At 34.4% G+C, this 18838-nt stretch overlaps 1 protein-coding gene across 2 annotated transcripts in view; it reads right to left on the bottom strand.

Moving 5' to 3' along the window:
- Nucleotides 1–642: 642 nt before the first annotated feature.
- The window catches only part of SCYL2 (SCY1 like pseudokinase 2), a 66992-nt gene continuing 48796 nt past the window's right edge, over nucleotides 643–18838 (bottom strand). The window contains exons 11-18 of one of the 2 annotated variants that reach the window (XM_014835016.3): nucleotides 18673–18786; nucleotides 15812–15944; nucleotides 13548–13666; nucleotides 8678–8778; nucleotides 6738–6804; nucleotides 6497–6592; nucleotides 5387–5506; nucleotides 643–3892 (exon numbers count right to left, since the gene is read on the bottom strand). In XM_014835016.3, coding sequence (XP_014690502.1) covers nucleotides 3248–3892; nucleotides 5387–5506; nucleotides 6497–6592; nucleotides 6738–6804; nucleotides 8678–8778; nucleotides 13548–13666; nucleotides 15812–15944; nucleotides 18673–18786 — 1395 coding nt within the window. In that variant the 3' untranslated portion in view covers nucleotides 643–3247. The remainder of the gene's footprint in view (nucleotides 3893–5386; nucleotides 5507–6496; nucleotides 6593–6737; nucleotides 6805–8677; nucleotides 8779–13547; nucleotides 13667–15811; nucleotides 15945–18672; nucleotides 18787–18838) is intronic. The other variant, XM_014835017.3, reaches the window with a different exon arrangement.

Genomic DNA, 18838 nt, shown 5'->3' with positions numbered 1-18838 from the left:
AAACATTTCTGTTCTGTCATCTCCCTCTCCCTCTTCAGTGGCAATTTTTCTAATATATTTATGTTATCCAATTAATACTGAACACATACTTGCTGTATAAAAGTCTCAACAAAAGCAAATCTAGAAGAATTCATACAATAAAAGATATAAAGGATGCAACACAGTAAACAGAGCATTGGATTGCAGATTAGGAAAAAATCTAGCTTCTATTCCTGGCTCTGACTTCCTTGGGTTAGCATGTAAGTCTCTGGCCCTCTTTCTACATCGGCCTGGAGAAAGACAAGGCTGAATTATTTCAGTTTTATTCAAACTACATGATGAAATCCTTTTAGCAATTGTAACCAGCCCTTTTTTTCCCCCAATAAATAGGATAGACTAAAAAAAATACGAGAATATACAACATGTATTAAAGACAATTTCTAAAACTTTTGTTTCTGGTATATATTTTATATACTGGTTTGCAGCATAAGATATATTTCTTACCGAGTGTCACAATTACAGCTTGAAAGCCACTGATGTAAATAATCTCTTAATATCCTATATTTATTAAACTATCCTATATAGTTTGAATTCTTACAGATTCATTTTGTTCTAAAATTATTTCAAGACCAATAAATCACAAAGCATGAAATCACAACTTAATATGGAAAGTTTTATCAAAGCTAAAATTTATTTGGTGCATACTCTGTGCTTGCTATCAGGTACTTCCACATATACTCTTTCCTTTAATATGTAAAAGCAATTGTGAGGTATTTTACAGCTTAAAAAAAATATTAACAAAAACCTACTTTCTTAACTTATTCAGGTGAAAAGAAGGATTATAAGCATTCCAAAATAAAAACAAAAACAAACAAAACCCAGTCAAGTACATGGTCTATTTTCATTTCCTTTTATACATCCTCTACATATATCACACACTTTAGCATTAGGAGAATAAAGAACCAACTGAAATAAAAGGGAATCTTTCTGAAATTTTTGTCTACAGGTGCTACCAATTTTCCACTCTAAGCACAAGAGACTTAAATGATGTTAATATCTGAAATAATTTTAACGTGATCTAGTACTTTGAAAGTTTTGTTCAAGGAGAAGTACAAGGCTAAAAATAGAACTATTTTTCAGAGGAAATTTCTCAACAGAAAAAGGCAATGGTAACAGTCCAATTGATGGAAATGATTTAAATAAAATATCTTCAAGAAAGTAGAAAAAAAGCGTAGGAAAAATTTCCAAAAATGTAGCACCATTATCTCAATGAATGAGCAAATTTCAAGATGTGAAAATTACCTAAGCATTATATATTATATTTTTTCAAATAATCTACTTTTATATTTGGTAGTTCGAATCGTATGTTGTTATTAAGCTTTCCTTCTAATTAGGAGTTCAACACTGACATCAAGTTATTTTACAAAACAAAAAAGAATTTCCTAATAAAGAGGGACTACCGAATTGTTACAAAGAAAAATTCTTCAACATTAACCAGTTTTATTCCATACGTAAACTTTTCTCAAGAGAAATATTAATATTGTGTTACAAACAAGACAGATAATCTGGTCAAGGTGTGAATGTATTTGACAAAAATATTTGCTCTTCCTAGTGCTTTTCATTTCTCAGATAAATTTCTTCAGCATTCCTATAAGTCCTTTTCTAAAACCTTGTAACAAAGTACAGATCATATAGAAACCAGATGTAAAGCCGACTTTTTATTTTTTAAAGTACCCTCTTACTGAATGCTGCCAGCAATATTATCAAATTGCATTTTATAATCAAGTACTGTATATTCAATGTATATATTTAGTGTATGTATACATATCTATTTCAATGAATAAACTTAGTATCAACACACTAAACTTCATAAGATTTACTTTAAATGATTGCTGGTTTCAGATAATTAAAAACCACAAACTCTATGGCAGCAACTATAATACATATATAATTCTCTGAGAGATCATTTAAAAATTATTACATAATGATAGAATATAATTTAACAAAATACAAATGACATTTATAGCATAAGGCTCCATGGTTGAATAATCAGCAAATCAAAGAAAAATATGAGAAAGGCTTTGAAAAATAAAGCACGTTTCTTGTTAAAATAATTTATTTTTTCCGTCCTAAAGATGGCTAATTATGAAAATGAAAATGTTCGAACAAAAGGTTCCTGAAATTCCAAGAATTAAATTTCAGTCGCAGTAATCGATGAGGTCAGACTTTATCATGGTAAGCAGAAAATTAATCTGTTGGTAGCCAGAAGATACAACTGCTCATTTTTAGAGAAGTAAAGTTTATTACATTTAAAACAATACAACAGGAATCTCAAAAGATTACTCATTAAATATAGTTTGATTCTTACAAATTTCCTTTTGAAAATGCAATTCATATATGCTGTACCCTCAGAAGTTTTAATTCAAAACGAAATATGAAGGCAGTAGTCAGGGAAATCACATCAGAGGGCTTTGTTGAATACCCATACAAATCAGTACATACCTCTTCGGTCTGTGATACAGTAGGAAAAAAATGATTCTAAACATATCCAAGTAAATGCAGAAAAATACATTACTATTTGAGGCAGACCATGCTACAACATAATTTATAATGATTAGTTTGCATTTAAGATGGTTAATAATGCCTTTACTTCAACCAATGAAATCAACATTAAGTTAAATTTTGCAGTATTTGCTCAGTCTTTTGTACTAAATATTAGTTCATCTGAGAAGCGAGTAAGATTGAAAAAAGCAAGTGATCTGATCCTTTTCATTATCATTTTCTCCGTCATACTAAATGCAAACAAATCAATACAGCATCAAGATTTTTCACATATCAAAATGAAGACTAATGACTTGAGAAGGCAGATTTTGTACCATGTAGTATTTAACAGATGAAACTTGCAATTACCATCAACTCAATTTTTTAAATAACACCAAGATATACAAGCCAAAATAAACATTTGATTAAAAAATTCTGCTATTCAAGATACTCAGGTGTCTTGTTTCTCTTTGAGATTGGTAAAGGTTGGGTCTTTTAAAAACCTGAAGAGGAGTTTGGAAGAGGAAAAAAATCCTCAATGCTTTAAAAAACTCAACTGTTAGGAGTCTGTACAACTACTATGCTGGCATGGAAACAGGTGTTTTCTGTCAAAGAACCATTCAGTCTCCCATAGAAGTAGTTCCTCCAAGCCAACTATATAAAGATGTAAATCAGCTCACCCATGATTAAAACTGAAGTAATCCTTCAAAAATAGGAGCAAGACACCTCACCCAAAAAGATCTTTTAAATCATTGCTAGCTGAACTGCTATTGGCCATAGTAGTTGGTGGCTGTGCAAAGTTCTGTGGGTTAAAGAACGGATTAGCCTGCATACCAAAGGCAGATTGTCCTATCATGTTCATCTGTGTTCCCATTACTGAACTGCCCATACCTGGAGACCCCTGAGGAGGTACAAACTGATTAAGCCACTGATTTGGTTTCTGTTGTGATAACTGGTTCATGCTAACTTTGGGTTTCTGAGGGCCAAAGAGATTATTAAGAGCAGACATATCTGTGGGTCTTTGCTGAGTCTGCTTCGCACCAGCAGGAGGAACGCTCACAGCACTGAAGTTTGGCAAAGTGGAAGGTGTTCCCAGTGTCATCTTGGTCACTCCAGATGTGCCTGGACTACTGAAGAAGTTTTGGTTTGTATTAACTGGCATGTTGAATCCTGAAGTCTGAAAGCCCATGTTAGCATTTAGGCCGTTTGTCATATTTCTCTTTGTATTATCAACTGGTGTAGAAAACATCATGTCAAGGTCCATGGATGGAACAGAAGTGAAGGTACTTAAAGCAGAAACCTTAGGGGTACTAACAGAAAGGCTGGTCAAAGACGACATATTATCCATCAACGTGTCCGTCAAGTCCTTAGTCTGAAAAATATGAGAGAATTACTTTACCTCCAAAAATTCCAAATTACTTTATAATTAGTAAATACTTGATAGATTATACTATAAAGGTCAAGTTAAAATTAAGCTCAACAGTCTACACCAAGTCAGCAAACCATAGCCCATAGGCCAATCCAGCCTGCCACATATTTTTGTATGGTTTTTACAGATGAACATGTATAATCAATTTGATGATAGCAAACACTAACTTTAAATTCCAATGAAATAAAATGTTGTCGGGCAGGCCCCATGGCCCAGTGGTTAAGTTCACACGCTCCGCTTCAGTGGCCCAGGGTTTTGCCGGTTCAGATCCTGGGCGCAGACATGCACCACTCATCAGGCCATGCTGAGGTGGCATCCCACATAGCACAACCAGAAGGACCTACAGCTAGAATATACAACTATGTACTGGGGGGCTTTGGGGAGGAGAAGAAGAAGGAAAAAAAAATAAAATGTTGTCTCCCCCATCCCCCTAAAACACAGAATTGCATTCTTCTCATTAGTAGATAATCTGTATTACAAAAAAGGATACTCTATGATTTTTATATTTTGAATCTCATCAAAATTTTGTGAAAAATTTTTTTTCTATTCTTATATAAGTATCTACAGAATATTCTTGCTTTTGCCTCTTGGCCCACAAAGATGTTTCTCAGAGGAAGAATTTTAGTGATTAAGAGGTAACAAAAAAATAATTTAAAGAAACTTTTTAAGATAGTTTTTTCTGAAACCAGTAAGAGTAAGGACCTTAATCACTGCTACAGCACCAGCATGCAGAACAGTGCCTGGACCACAGCAGGAAATAAACATTGGTCAGGACATATAGGTAAATATCCCTCAGTCAAGTTACAAATCTCTCCTTAATTGGAAAGCCAAAAAGTGAAAATAACTTTTTGCTCAAAAATATGTAAATGCATGAATATAATCTTCCTGAGCATTTCAAAATGAATATAGTTGAATTAGTACCTTTTTGTGTGTGTGTGTGTGAGGAAGATTAGATCTGAGCTAACACTGTCGCCAATCTTCCTCTTTTTGCTTGAGGAAGACTGTCTCTGAGCTAACATCTGTGCAAATCTTCATCTATTTTGTGTGTGGGACACAGTTAAGCATGACTTGATGAGTGGTGTGTAGGTCTGCACCCAGGTTTTGAACCCATGAACCCTGGACTGCTGAAGTGGAGTGTGCAGACTTAACCACTACGACACTGGGCCAGCCCTAAGACATAATAATTTTAAGAAACCCTCTTGTTCATCTAGTTTCCTCTTCATTGATAACAAGCACTGTCATGAAACATTATACTTTAAGCAGGATTTTAGAATTTGTTGGAAAAATCTTTATGCCCATACTTCTTAGACGCTGCATATTAAAGTATTCTCTGAAATACCTTTTAATACAAACAGTAGTAAGCAGACTAAGTTCCATACTACCTTACTCCTTAGAAGTAGTACGCTTGAAATTATGCAAAAAGAAATGAACTCTGACCTGTTTGACTGGTGCAACAGGTGTGTGCACTTGGGGTTTAAGAGGCTGTTGGCTTTTCAACTTCTGTGCCTGCTCCTGTTCTTTTGCTAATTTTTGTTTTTCTTCAAGTGTAAGTGATGCCTTAAAACAAAATAATATGAAAAATCAAATAGCAACTTCGTAAGTCCATTTGTAAAGCAAAAGACTTCTTTTTTTCCCTGTAAAGTATGTCTTGGTATGTTTTACAATACCAAGTAGTTTGCAAACTACTCCTGTATTGCTGACTGCCACAGGTAAGTTATATTTTGAATTATTATAAGATTTAACTTTAGGTAGAAACTCACAAGATGTGTGCTAAAATATTTCTAGTATGAAAACAATTATTTTAAAACCATTCATTAGAATCATCTTTTTCCAGACAATGAGAATATGATTAGGTGATTTCATTTTCTAAAATTGGGAAATTCTTCTTCGATTCTAAACTACCTCACTCCAAAAATATTTTAGGAACTCACCTAAAAGCTAAGGAAGAAGTGAACAATTTCTTTTACTGCTAATGTCTGCATCAAATTCATGTTTGTCTCTTTCTTTCATCAACCTTGCTAACTTTTAAGCTCACAGTATATTCTCTTATAACTTTGTAAATCACAATGTCTAGTAGGTCCCTGGTTTAACACATACAGGTACTCATATCTGTTGAATGAATAGAAGAAAACTGCCCTCAACAGAAACACAAAATTGACATATTTTTTGTATTGGATGTTAACCAATATTTCAATGGGAAATATCATTTTATAGTTTGTTATTCAAACTAAGAAGCAGAGAAGAGAGAGAGTGGAATTTATCAAGGGGTGTGACTGGTAAAGTGCAGCAGAAAGAACAAAAGGACTCAGGCAATCTAGAAATGTTACCAAGGGGGAAGGTGAGTAATAAAGGAAGCTAGAAATCTTAAGCTGGTTTATTCCCAACATGGGTCAGATCATGTTCCACTGATAACTTTTAAATTTCATAAAGATAATTAAAGAATTTTTCTTGTTAAGATGCTGAGCAGTATTTCCCAACAAAAATCTATGGTTTACAGGAAGTCCTATAACATAAATGAGAGTACTAAAAGAACAGTAAAGAACTTACTCTTTTATGTTTATTCTGTAACCCATCGTCTTTATTTTCTGATTCACCACCAGTGAAAAGGTCTGCTCCAATGTTGTTAAAGACTTTGTCAATCTGCTGAAAGAGAAAAAAGTCAACCACCTGAATGACATGAAAAAATTGTGATTTTACTGCTTAAAGATCAAAAGTCAACCAAATGAAGCACACTGTCAAGCACTTGACTTTAATTACAAAAATTAAAATAATCTAAGTATCTTCTTACCTGCGACCCAACATTTGTAACTTTTGTCTCCTCAGAAGCATTCATTTGATTTCCTATATCCAAAGACCTGCAGGAGAGAGGAATTATGACAAAGCAATAAAAATGAATGCATATTTTCAAAATGCTCCTACTAAAAATAGTTCATCCACATGGAATTTATTAAAACCTCAACAAACTGCAACTTCATTCTTTAAGAAGAGTCATAATCTTTGTCATTATTTACTACAATTAATGTCTGCTTACCCAAAATATTAACATTTGTATACACGCCTTTTTTTTAATCTCAACTTTTGAGATTTACTGAAGAATTGACTCAGGGGGTCATAAAACCAGGCAGGCATGGTTCTTACCATCAGAAAGCTAGAGCTCACTAGAGACAAGATATGATATGGGGAACTTAATGTGATTAAGTTCAGAATCTGTGATCCTAACAATAAATGCTATCATCACTGTGATGTTGGCCAGATCTATGCCTTAAAAAATAGGTAGGATTTAGATAGGAAGAAGAAAAAGAGAAGGTTCATTTACACCTCAAGAATAAATAATAGTGGGGGCTGGCCAGTGGCACAGCGGTTAAGTGCCCACATTCCGCTTCGGTGGCCCAGGGTTCGCCGTTTCAGATCCCGGGTGTCGACACGACACCACTTAGCATGCCATGCTGTGGTAGGCGTCCCACATATAAAGTAGAAGAAGATGGGCATGGATGTTAGCTCAGGGCCAATCTTCCTCAGCGAAAAGAGAAGGATTGGCAGCAGTTAGCTCAGGGCTAATCTTCCTCAAAAAAAAAAAAAAAAGAATAAATAATAGTGGGCTGGCTCCATGGCCAAGTGGTTAAGTTCATGCGCTCAGCTTTGGTGGCCCAGGGTTTCACCGGTTCAGATGCTGGGCACGGACATGGGACGGTTCATCAAGCCATGCTGAGGCAGTGTCCCACATGCCACAACTAGAAGGACCCACAACTAAAAAAATATATACAACTATGTACCAGGGGGCTTTGGGGAGAAAAAGGAAAAATAAAATCTTTAAAAAAACAAAAAAGAATAAATACTAGACATCAAAAATTTCTATTAAAAATTTTCAAAAATTATTTCTCAGGATTCCTATGTTAATATAGCCAATCCACCAAACATCATAAATATATACATCACAGAACACTTGAGAGCATACAAAAGGCTATTTCCTATCACTCTATCCTTGTATATGTACTTCCATTAGCCTTCATCTTACACTGGGGGAGAAGCTAAAAAGTTTCTATTTAGGGACCTTGCTCATGATTAACATCAATTTTACTGATTTTCAGATGTCTTTTGGTTCAGGATATTCAACTTCAACAGGCATCTTAAAATCATGTGTTTTTCTCTGGGGCAAAGAATGTAGTGGAGATTTGATTTTAATAAACTGGCATTCTCCAGTGAATAATTTCCACCTTTCTTTTCTTCCTTTGAATACTAGTATTTTGCAAATAATTTAGAAAATGCTCTCTAAAAAAGAAGACGTAGATGTTGTGGTATTACATAGGAAATAAATGCTTTCTATAAATGTTTCTGGAGTTAGAGGAAAGAGACGGGGGAATCAAAACACCAGGGTTTCACAGATTTGAAAAATATTTATAAGTGGTACTCTTGGTTATCAGTTCCCTGAGTTTACCATGCCAGTGGCTAATGCTGACAAGTGATTGTCTCAGAAATAGAATTTTCTTTATATAGAGAAAATGGTAAGATTATATCATATTACACTTTTGTACTCAGAAATGACATTAGATTTTCAACAACATTCTATTTTAACTCAGTTCAACTCAATATTCTGGAAAAATTTTAAATGTCTTATACATGGTCAAATTGAAATTCATCAGTTTTTCTAGTCCATATTCCAGAAAATCAACAGGAGACAACTTTAATCTCACTCTTGGACAATGTGCAATTCATATGCAGCCTACTTACTTCTGCTGTTCTTGCATTATATGAAGTTGCTCCAGTTTAGTCTTATGTTCAGTCTCCAATCTACTAAGCATTTCTTTTATGACGGAAATGAAAGAATTGAACTGGTATAATGAGAAATTGATATGGTTATGATGTTTCCAGTTAGCAGCTAATGTAATCTAATAAGATAATATAACGAGTTAATCATAATATTCTCTATTTTTACCAGAATACGACCCACTCATAGCACTGATGTCACAAGAATAGTATATTTAAACTCAGCATATCATAGCAAGTTTTTACAATATCTCTGTATGGTGGTGATATAGCTGATGAGTCTTTTAAGTTTTACATAACACGTCTCAATAAGTTTTCTATCCTGAGATGTCTAACAGCTCTTATTCAGGAGTATTATATAAATTCACCCCTGGCAGTTATTATATATAGATTTTCCTAAAATAATCCAAAATGGACCATCTGAATTTGTGCATATGTCAAACAATATGTTTAATAATGCATAAAAATTATTTATTCAGATCGTTATAAAAAAGACCTTTTGCTGAAATAAACCTTGTTTTCTAAAAATTTTGTAGAAATATTAAATGTACATAACCTAACTCTCAAATAATTAATGTTCATAAAGTACATCTAACATTATATATTAACACAGTTTAGCGCTGGTTAAACTTTGGTTAAATGATAATTCTTATAGTACTTCAGGGTCATCATAAATAATTTATTTGAATAATACCATATATTACAGGAAGAATCTAGAAACTGCTTTCTTTCCCTCCCCAAATCTTATAATTACATCTTTGTGCTAGGTGCTTTATACGTACACTCTTTTATTAATCCTCACAACTTTTCAAAGTAGGTTTATTAGTATTTCTATTCTATAAGTGAGAAAACTCAGGCTCAGCAAGAGAGAAAGCAACTTACTCAGAGATACTAAATAACGTACGGCAGAATTAGAATTCATACTAAGTTTGTCTCCAAAGTTTGTGCTCTTTTCTACTACATTACACTGCTTCTCACCATGCTCTATCATCCGTTTATCCTTTGTCTTATTATGAGGGTAACTAAAGGCATATTTCCTTAGCAGTTTACCATGACTGACTCCTTAATTAGAGTCAATTTAAGACAAATTAGGTCATTTAAAAATCATTGAACTTTTTAATGAAATATAACATACCAACAGAAGAGTATACAAGTGCACATCTCAAAAAATTCACAAACTGATTTGAACCAGTGGTCAGAGGACCAACAGAACATTGGCAGGACCCCAGGAGCTTCCTTGTGCTCCCCGCTTCCAATTATTTCCCAACCCCTCACCCTATGAGTAAACATTATTCTGACTTCCAGCAGTGTAGTTTTGACTGTTTTTGTACTTTGTATAAATGGAATCATTCCGTAGATCCTCTTCTGTGTCCGGCTTAATTTGCTCAACATTATGTTTGTGCAGTTCATCCATATTGTTGCATGTGGTTGGCGCAGTAGGCCTGAACTGCTGTCCTTGGAAAGGCCTGCTTGCGAGGTTGGTCCTTGGTGGTGTCCAGGAGGGTTCCTACCTTAAATGATGATAGTGGCTCACTGTGCCTAAACTGCACAAAGAATGTTTTACGCTGAACACCTGCTTTCCTTCTGGGAGTCTGGAATCTGATTACATGACAGGCAGGGTGGTAGTTGATCAGTTACCAGTAAAAACTCTGGGCACTAAGTCTCTAACAAGCTTCCCTGGTTAGCAACATTTCACAAATATTGTCACAACTCATTACCAGGGAAATTAAGTGCAATCTTTGTGACTCCAAGGAGATGATTCTGGAAGCTTGACCTTGGTTTCCTCCAGACTTTGTCCTATGAGCCTTCTCCCTTTGCTGATTTTGCTTTATATCCTTTCACCATAATAAATCATAGCTGTGAGCACAATGATATGCTGAGGCCTGTGAGTCCTACTAGTCAAACACTGAATTTGAGGATGGTCTTAGGAACACTCCAACACAAGTTGTGATTACTTTGATTGCTACACGCTATTTGCTGTTTTTTAATCAAATGCTAAAACTGTATTTTCCTAAGTTACTTTGTCTTTTTCATATAATGCATAATATACTTAGATTATTTTAAATCAGAACTAACAACACAGCAAACTTGAATTAGGAAACTTGTCCACGAAATAATAGGAAAGCAGACCATGTCCATGACAACTATAGAAGCCCCCCATCCTTATCTGCAGTTTTGCTTTCCATAATTTCAGCTACCTGCAGCCAACTACGGTCTGAAAATATTAAACGGAAAATTCCAGAGAGAAACAACTCATAAGTTTTAAATTGCATGCCATTCTGAGGAGCATGATGAAATCTCATGCCGTCCCGCTCCGTCTGGCCTAGGATGTGAATCACCTCTTTGTCCAGCATATCCACGCTACCTGCCCATCAGTCACTTAGTAGCCATGGACTGTTGTAGTATTGCAGTGCTTGTGTTCAAGTAATCCTTATTTTACTTAATAGTGGCCCCAAAGCACAAGAGTAGTGATGCTGGCGATTCAAACATGCCAAAAAGAAGCTGTAAAGCACTTCCTTTAAGTGAAAAGGTGAAAGCTCTCAACTTAAAGAAAAAAAATCATATGCTGAGGTTGCTTTTATTACAGTATATCATTATAATTCTTCTATTTTATTATTATTGTTGTTAATCTCTTACTGTGCCTAATTTATAAATTAAACTTTATCATAGGTATGTATTTATAGGAAAAAACACAGTATAGGGTTTGGTACTGTCTGCAGTTTCAAGCATCCACTGGGGGTCTTGGAATGCACCCCCTTTGGATACGGGGGGGACTACTGTACTGTCAAATACCAGAAGATATGAATCAAACTATTTCTGTTGATGAAAATAGGTTTCTTAAAAATCAACCACAGGGGCCAGCCTGGTGACACAGTGGTTAAGTTCGCACATTCTGCTTCAGCAGCCTGGGGTTTGCTGGTTTGGATCCCAGGTGTGGACCTACGCACGGCTTATCAAGCCATGGTAGGCAGGCATCCCAGATATAAAAGAGAGGAAGATGGGCACTGATGTTAGCTCAGGGACAGTCTTCCTCAGCAAAAACAGGAGGATTGGCAGTTGATGTTAGTTCAGGGCTAACCTTCCTCGAAAAAAAAAAAATCAACCACAAAGCTGAAGAAAACTAACACGTTTCAAATGGAATCATATATCCTGAAATAAGCATTCAGGAGTATTTTAAAACACTCCAAATCATAAATACAAGAAGTAACAACAGAAATGACCAAAAGTTGAAGACTATCAGGCATATTATTATCCTATTCTTCTCCAAGATTCACTGTTGCTCTTTTTGCCAGTCATAACCTCAACCCTGCCATCCAAGATATGAAGAAACTATCAAGCCAAAAACTGAAATCTAGGGACACAAACTTTCAGATGCTTACCCTACCACTTCAAATTAAATTTTGGATCTGACTAATTTTACAGATTACACTAATTCCAAAACTCCATTCACTTAGCATCTCTCCTATGCCAAAAGCTCTCTTGCTTAACTCCCAGCTTTCTGCTTCCTTCACTGCTCTAATTCACTTTCAGTCCTTAATTCCAAATCTTGCCTGCCTATCCATTTCTGACACTCTCAAATGAACAGTAACCCTTCCCAGTCTTTCCCATTATACTTCATTAAACACCAGTTCTATGGTCAACAAAACACCTTGTCATTACTCTGTACCTCAAATTCTCTCAATTTGATAAGTATTTTTATTTGTGGCACTGCACTAAGTGCTGGGGATATAATGAACAATAAGCTATAATAACCAGCCTTCCAAGGGAGTAAGACGCCTAAGTACATAGCTGTGATACTACAGTGACAGATGTATATAGAGAGATAATTCTATAATAATCTTTGAACACATTACCCCTTCGCTCAAACATTTACCCCATCTTGAAGGTTCAAATATCTAAACCAGACAGGCATTTAATTGTATTCTCAATTTGTCTTTCTCCCATTACTCCCTTATTGTATTATAGGTATCTCTCAGTCAAACTGGATTATTCATTTCCTATGGCAGACAGATTCTAAAATCGTTCCCAATTATCTCCTCTGGCTACTCATGCCTTTGTGTAGTCCCATTTTTGAGCATGAGTAGGACCTATGACTTGCCCGTAACCAACAGAATACGGCAAAGTTAATGGGATGTCATTTACTTGATTATATTATAAGAGACTAATAACTTCCATCTTTCTAGCAGACTCTCTCTCTTTCTGGCTTTGATGAAATAAGCTGCCATGTTGGAGAGGCCCGTGAAGCAAGGAATTGATGGTGGCATCCAACTAACAGAGAGCTAGGAAATTGAGGCCTTCAGTCCAACAGCCCAAAAGGAACTCAATCCTGCCAACAACCATGTGAGTGAGTTTAGAAGCAGATCTTTCCCCTAGTTGAGCATTCAGATGAGACCCCAGCCCGATGGCAGTATTGTGAGAAACTGAGCAGAGAATCCATCCCTGGCTTGGCAGACCCACAGAGACTATGAGATAATAAATGCATGTTGTTTTAAATCATCAAGTTTGTGGTGATTTGTTAAGTAACAATAAATAATGAATATATACCCCAGATACATTACAACAAATCTTTTCTTTGTTCATGTCCACTTCCCAGCCCCCAATTTGAAGTACCCCTAAATCCTACACATCTTTCAACATTCTGTTCATTTAGTATCTCCCAGTGAAGCCTTCAAAAACCCATTCTTCCACCTCACCTACTCCTTACTCTGGACCCACAAACTTTCTTTAACTCTGTGGCATATTTTTCCTTGTTTTAGCAATATTTATATACATATTTAATGCCAAGAAAACAATTAAGCTGAATAAACTGAATAAAGCATAAAACCACTCCTACCTGATTGAGATTAAGATTGTTTTCAATACTTAGGGGAATGAGATGAGGCAACACTTTTCCAGCCAGCTGCTCTTTGGTGATTCCCAACTTCTTATGAGTAAAAGTACATTTGTAAATACCTATTAGAAAAGAATGAGACAAATTTTATACTTCAACACCACAAATTAACAGAAATTAGGAAAATAGTGTATCTACATAAAATCTCATGATAAGTAGTGTAGCTACAAATTTCTCCCTATCTGTGCTTAGAACAAGGATGTGCTTATTACAAATTAGAATGATTTCAGCTTTATCATCAGTTTAGATTTAAACACCATGACCTATTTACCCTGTATCCTTTTGGTTTAAGAGCACATTTAATGACACTATAACATTAAAAGCCTATCAGTGGGTCTGGCCCTGTGGCTAAGTGGTTAAAGTTCCATGCTCTCAGCTTTGGCAGCCTGGGTTCACAGGTTCAGACCCTGGGAATGGACCTATTACTCATCAGCCATGCTGTGAAGGCATCCCACATACAAAGCAGAGGAAGAGTGGCACAGGTGTTAGCCCAGGGCTAATCTTCCTCAAGGAAAAAAAAAAAAAAAAGAGGAAAATTGGGAGCAGATGTTAGCTCAGGGCGAACCTTCCTCACCAAAAAAAAAAAAATCCTATCAGAACTAAGTACAGTTCTTACAGTGCAGCCGTAAGGTTACAGAATGCCTCTCTATCCTGAAAACATCTAAATACTTATTTCAGACCTCTCACTCAAACTTGAGACATCTACTTTAAAGTGTGTAAGCATAGATCCTACACCTTTATTCACTTCTTTAACCAATCAGACAACATGTTTGAACCTTAATAACTTAATTCAACTCCACACAATCCTTCCCTATTGTCTCACCTATTTACTCAAACTTCAAGATCCTGCTTGTTTCACCTATTCCACAAGGCCTTCATTTAGTAAACTGAGCAAGGTGGTCCTCATTCTCTGAATGCTTTTGTGTTATACGCATTTTGTATATAATCCAAGGCTTTAAAACATACCATCCCCTATTATTCTCCTGTTAATGTACATTTCACTTATATACTCAAAGAGAAACTTTATTGAGCATCTACTTCTGCTTATTTGCTAGGAACTATGCTCTTTACTTTCCCTTTGGTTGTCTCACTGAATTCTCACAAGACTCCTATAATGATGTTATTTTTATTCTCATTTGATAGATGATGAAACTTTTTAAAATCACTCCAGGAACTGCCACAGCCAGGATTGGGTCTAGAGCTCTTTCCACTATGCCAAAATCCCTCTCAAGAAGACTAATTTCTTTGAGCCCAAAAGTTTCATATTATATCCCAAAAGTTTTATGTCTACAGAGGTCTACAATAAATTACTTGCTGACCATTCCTACAAATATTTACTGAGGGCTTTCGATAGATCAGGCACTATAGTAAGTGTTAAAAATACACAGCCAAGTAATAAAGATTTTCTTCAAAATTAACAAAGAACTTAGAATTTAGTAAAAAAGTGAACTTGTTAATGTTCTTGTGATTCTACAGCTATGTCTGATTCTATTAGTACAACAGACCCCCAGAATTTTCAGATTGGATTTTCATAACTTCAATTATTTATAAACAATTTCAGAGTTTCTTGACAGAGTAATTTGTAATTATGCTGATAGAACAGAATGTGCTGTAAGGGTAAGATACTTCATCAGCATATCACATATCAGTGAAGCATACTGGTTAAGATTTAAACACCTCTAAATTAAAAACTAGCTCTACTACTTATCAGTTGTATAACCTTGAATAACTTACTTCACTTCTCTGATTCTCAGTTTCCTTACTGTAGGAGAGAAATAATAGTACTATTTCACTGGATTTTGGAGAGGACAAAATAAGATAACGCAGAGAAAATACTCAACATAATGCCTCTTACAAATTAAGTACCAAATAAACATCAGGTATTATTATTAAGGCTGGTATGAGCATTTTAAGAAGCTTTGTTTGCCTCTTATTTGGTACCATTTTACAGAGAAAACTACATGTCATCACGATATTGTGAAACCAGGATTCCCAAATGTCTTACTCCTTTGTAATGTCCAGGTTCTACGGTTTTTGCCAAAACTAACAAAAAGAAAAGTTATATCATAGCATTTATCCCATCATTCTTCAATTACTGAATGTTATATACATGAAAGAAGAGTACAACTGTTTTATAGATTGGAAAATTTATTTACATGACTATAAAATGATAAAGTAGCATTAAATGACATTAAGTTTTCAACTACCTAAAATTCCCATGAGGACTGCAGGTTCCTTGGATGGAATTTGTTGTAAGAAGGGCAGGATATCATCAAGTACAAACCACTTATCCAAGTATTCCAAAATCTTTCCTAAGCACACTAGTGAGTTTACACGAACCTATTAAAAGAGATAAAGTGCATTAGCCATTTAAAGTCTTTGCAATCTAGAACAAAATATTTAAATGTAAATTTCATCTTCACATAGATATATGTTAAAATCTCAAGAATAAAAGTGAGTTTAAAACCTCCTATCCTTTATTAATAAAGGAAATTCAGGTATTTACTAATTCCCCTGACTTGTTTCAGAAAGAATTTATGATTGCTTTACCAAGACACCAGTTAACTAAAGGGAAGGAATGACTTCAATTTTCTATCATTTTAAATAAAATGATTAGGATTGAGAAGCTTTACTATATATATGTTTACTAAGAACATTTCTTTGGGAACACCTGAATTATAAAAAGGACTACATTCTCCCACCAAGTTATCAATTTTACTGGGCTTCCAGTACTTTTCTCTAACTCAGGTTCAATTCATCCTTAAACTAAATATTTTAACAACATGTGAAGATATCTATATTTGTCCTACATAAAGTTTTCCGTTTCTAAATCTTTAACACAGTTACTAAAACCTGACATTTAGGAGCTCTTTTATCAAAATTCTATCTATATTCACTTGACTGTTTTGATAAATATTTCACACTCTATTTTTTCAGCCAGAATTTAAGACAGCATACTTTCAGTCAGGATCATAATATCAATAAAACTCCAGTTTTCAAAAAAAAGTAAACTAAGAAAAGCAGAAAATAATTTAACTGGTTACAAAAGTACCATATTTCTGCAAGAAAGTTGAAAAAAACTTCTGAAATATAACGCACAACTGTTTTCTGAAATTCAAACATAAGAAGTAAATTATAAATTCAAAAAATATCTAAAGGCTTAACTTGCTCTTAGAATCAGTTTTATAAAAGGAATTGCTGCATTCTTTATATGTGCGTGTGTGTACATATACACATATAAAGAGAAACTGGAAATACTAGTTTATTTTCTTTAATGATGTATAAAATATTAGTCATATAAGTCACGAAGAAATAGAGCTCTTGAGAGCATTTTACCTAACTCTGTGTAGAATGTATTTTTATTTTCAGGGAACAGTATTAGAATATAATTCTCATTCATGACTCATGTTTCAAGAATTTCCTAGTTAGAACTTTTAAACCTTAGAAGTCTATGTCTACGAATGCAACTCAGGAATTCCCATTTGCCACTCTGAAGGTAGGGAGCACTGAATGTAGTACATAAAATGCAAACACATTCCAGAGTTACTGTTCTAAATACATTCATTATAACTCCTTGTCAACAATATGCCTTTAAGGGATCAGTTGGCATCTTAACAAGAGATACAAACATCCCTGGGCATTAATACAGATCATTTAATTTAATAATCCATGCTTCCCACATCACTCTGCATACAGACTTAGAACTGAACTAGAACATGTACCTTGACAAAATGTAGGCTAAAATAAATTTATGCTGCCATAAAATATAGTATGACTTATGTGATGTTTTAAAGGGAATTCTGAAAACTGAAATTTAAGTTGTATATTACTACCACCTATTTTGAAAATTCAATCATAAAATTAGAAAATTTCAGAGAAAAGGACTGTATTTCAAATCCGTTTAATGTTGATGAAGAAAGAGACTCAGAGAGGTATAGTGACTTGTCCAAGGGAACAGGGATAGTTAAAAGAGTCAGAATAAAAACTCAGGTTTCTTGACTTCATTTCATACTTGTTCATTTCAGTAAACAATGATATATTTTCCTACTCTGGTGTAGTTTTCCATCTCAGAACCTTTCTACCAAAAAAGCAAGAACTAAAATGGATGAGACGGCTATAAGGTAAAATCGCATCATTATTTAAATTCCTTTTGCCTATAATTCTATTAAGCTATAAACGCTTATTTTTATTTAAATTCACATTTCACTGAATACAGATGGATAAGATCTACAAAGAACTATCTTAATAAAATGGAAATTTAATAATATGCCCATTATCAAATATGAATACAATGACTGATCAGGTGAAGGAAGGATATTTCTTCCTCTTTTCTAAAGCTGCTATTTGAAGAGAGTATTCAATGTTACTTCTATAAAGAAATATCAAAGAGATAAATTCTTATGATTTAGTGTTAGAAAAAAGGTTGGGAACATTTATTGCTCCCAATATGAGACAATGAGAATTATGTTATATACTCTACCTCCTTGACTACCAAGTAACTTAGTGTTAAAATTTTGTATTCAAAGGATGCAACTCTTCACCTAGCTTTCTGAGTACAACTATTTCCTCCCACTTGCACTCTTATTAATTTATTTCTTTATCGTACCCTTTACTGTTTTTGAAGGTAGACAAGTTAAGTGGGGGCTTTAGAAACTTTTCTCTCTAAAAAATTTACAGAGAAATGACTAAAAAAAGAGGCAGTTAATAAAAGGAAGCCAATCAAAAAATGTTTAGGTTTATACACCAAGTTAAAAATCTCATGATTATTTTAAAACTACCAACAAAATGAATTGTGAGTTATAGCAGAAAAGGATTAAGAAAAAAAATCACTTAAATTTTCCACTAAAACATTAAAATTTAGGGGACAGGGAGGAAGGTCAGGGATGCAGTATTGTAAACATATACATCAAGGAAACTATAGCTAATGCTCACTTTTATAGTACTACATATAGGTTACCTACAGACAAGATGAAATAAATGAACTATAAAAGAGTTATTAAACAATAAGAAAATTATTTAAACCAACGAGAAGTGAAAGAAAAACAAAAATTAACATGCAATTACTTACAGCAAGGGAAGACGTTTGTAGACATGCATTTTTAATTCTTGGTATCAAAGCATTTTTCATGGAAGGGTAGTCTATAAGATTTGCAAAGGTTGGAATGATGTTTAGACAGAGTTCCTATTAAGAAAATAAATCAAATCAATCTTAGGGAAAGATTTTCTCACCCTTT

Source organism: Equus asinus, chromosome 4 (genome assembly GCF_041296235.1).
Source record: "Equus asinus isolate D_3611 breed Donkey chromosome 4, EquAss-T2T_v2, whole genome shotgun sequence".
NCBI classification, from domain to species: Eukaryota; Metazoa; Chordata; class Mammalia; order Perissodactyla; family Equidae; genus Equus; species Equus asinus.
This window is presented reverse-complemented; position numbering and strand designations above follow the sequence as displayed.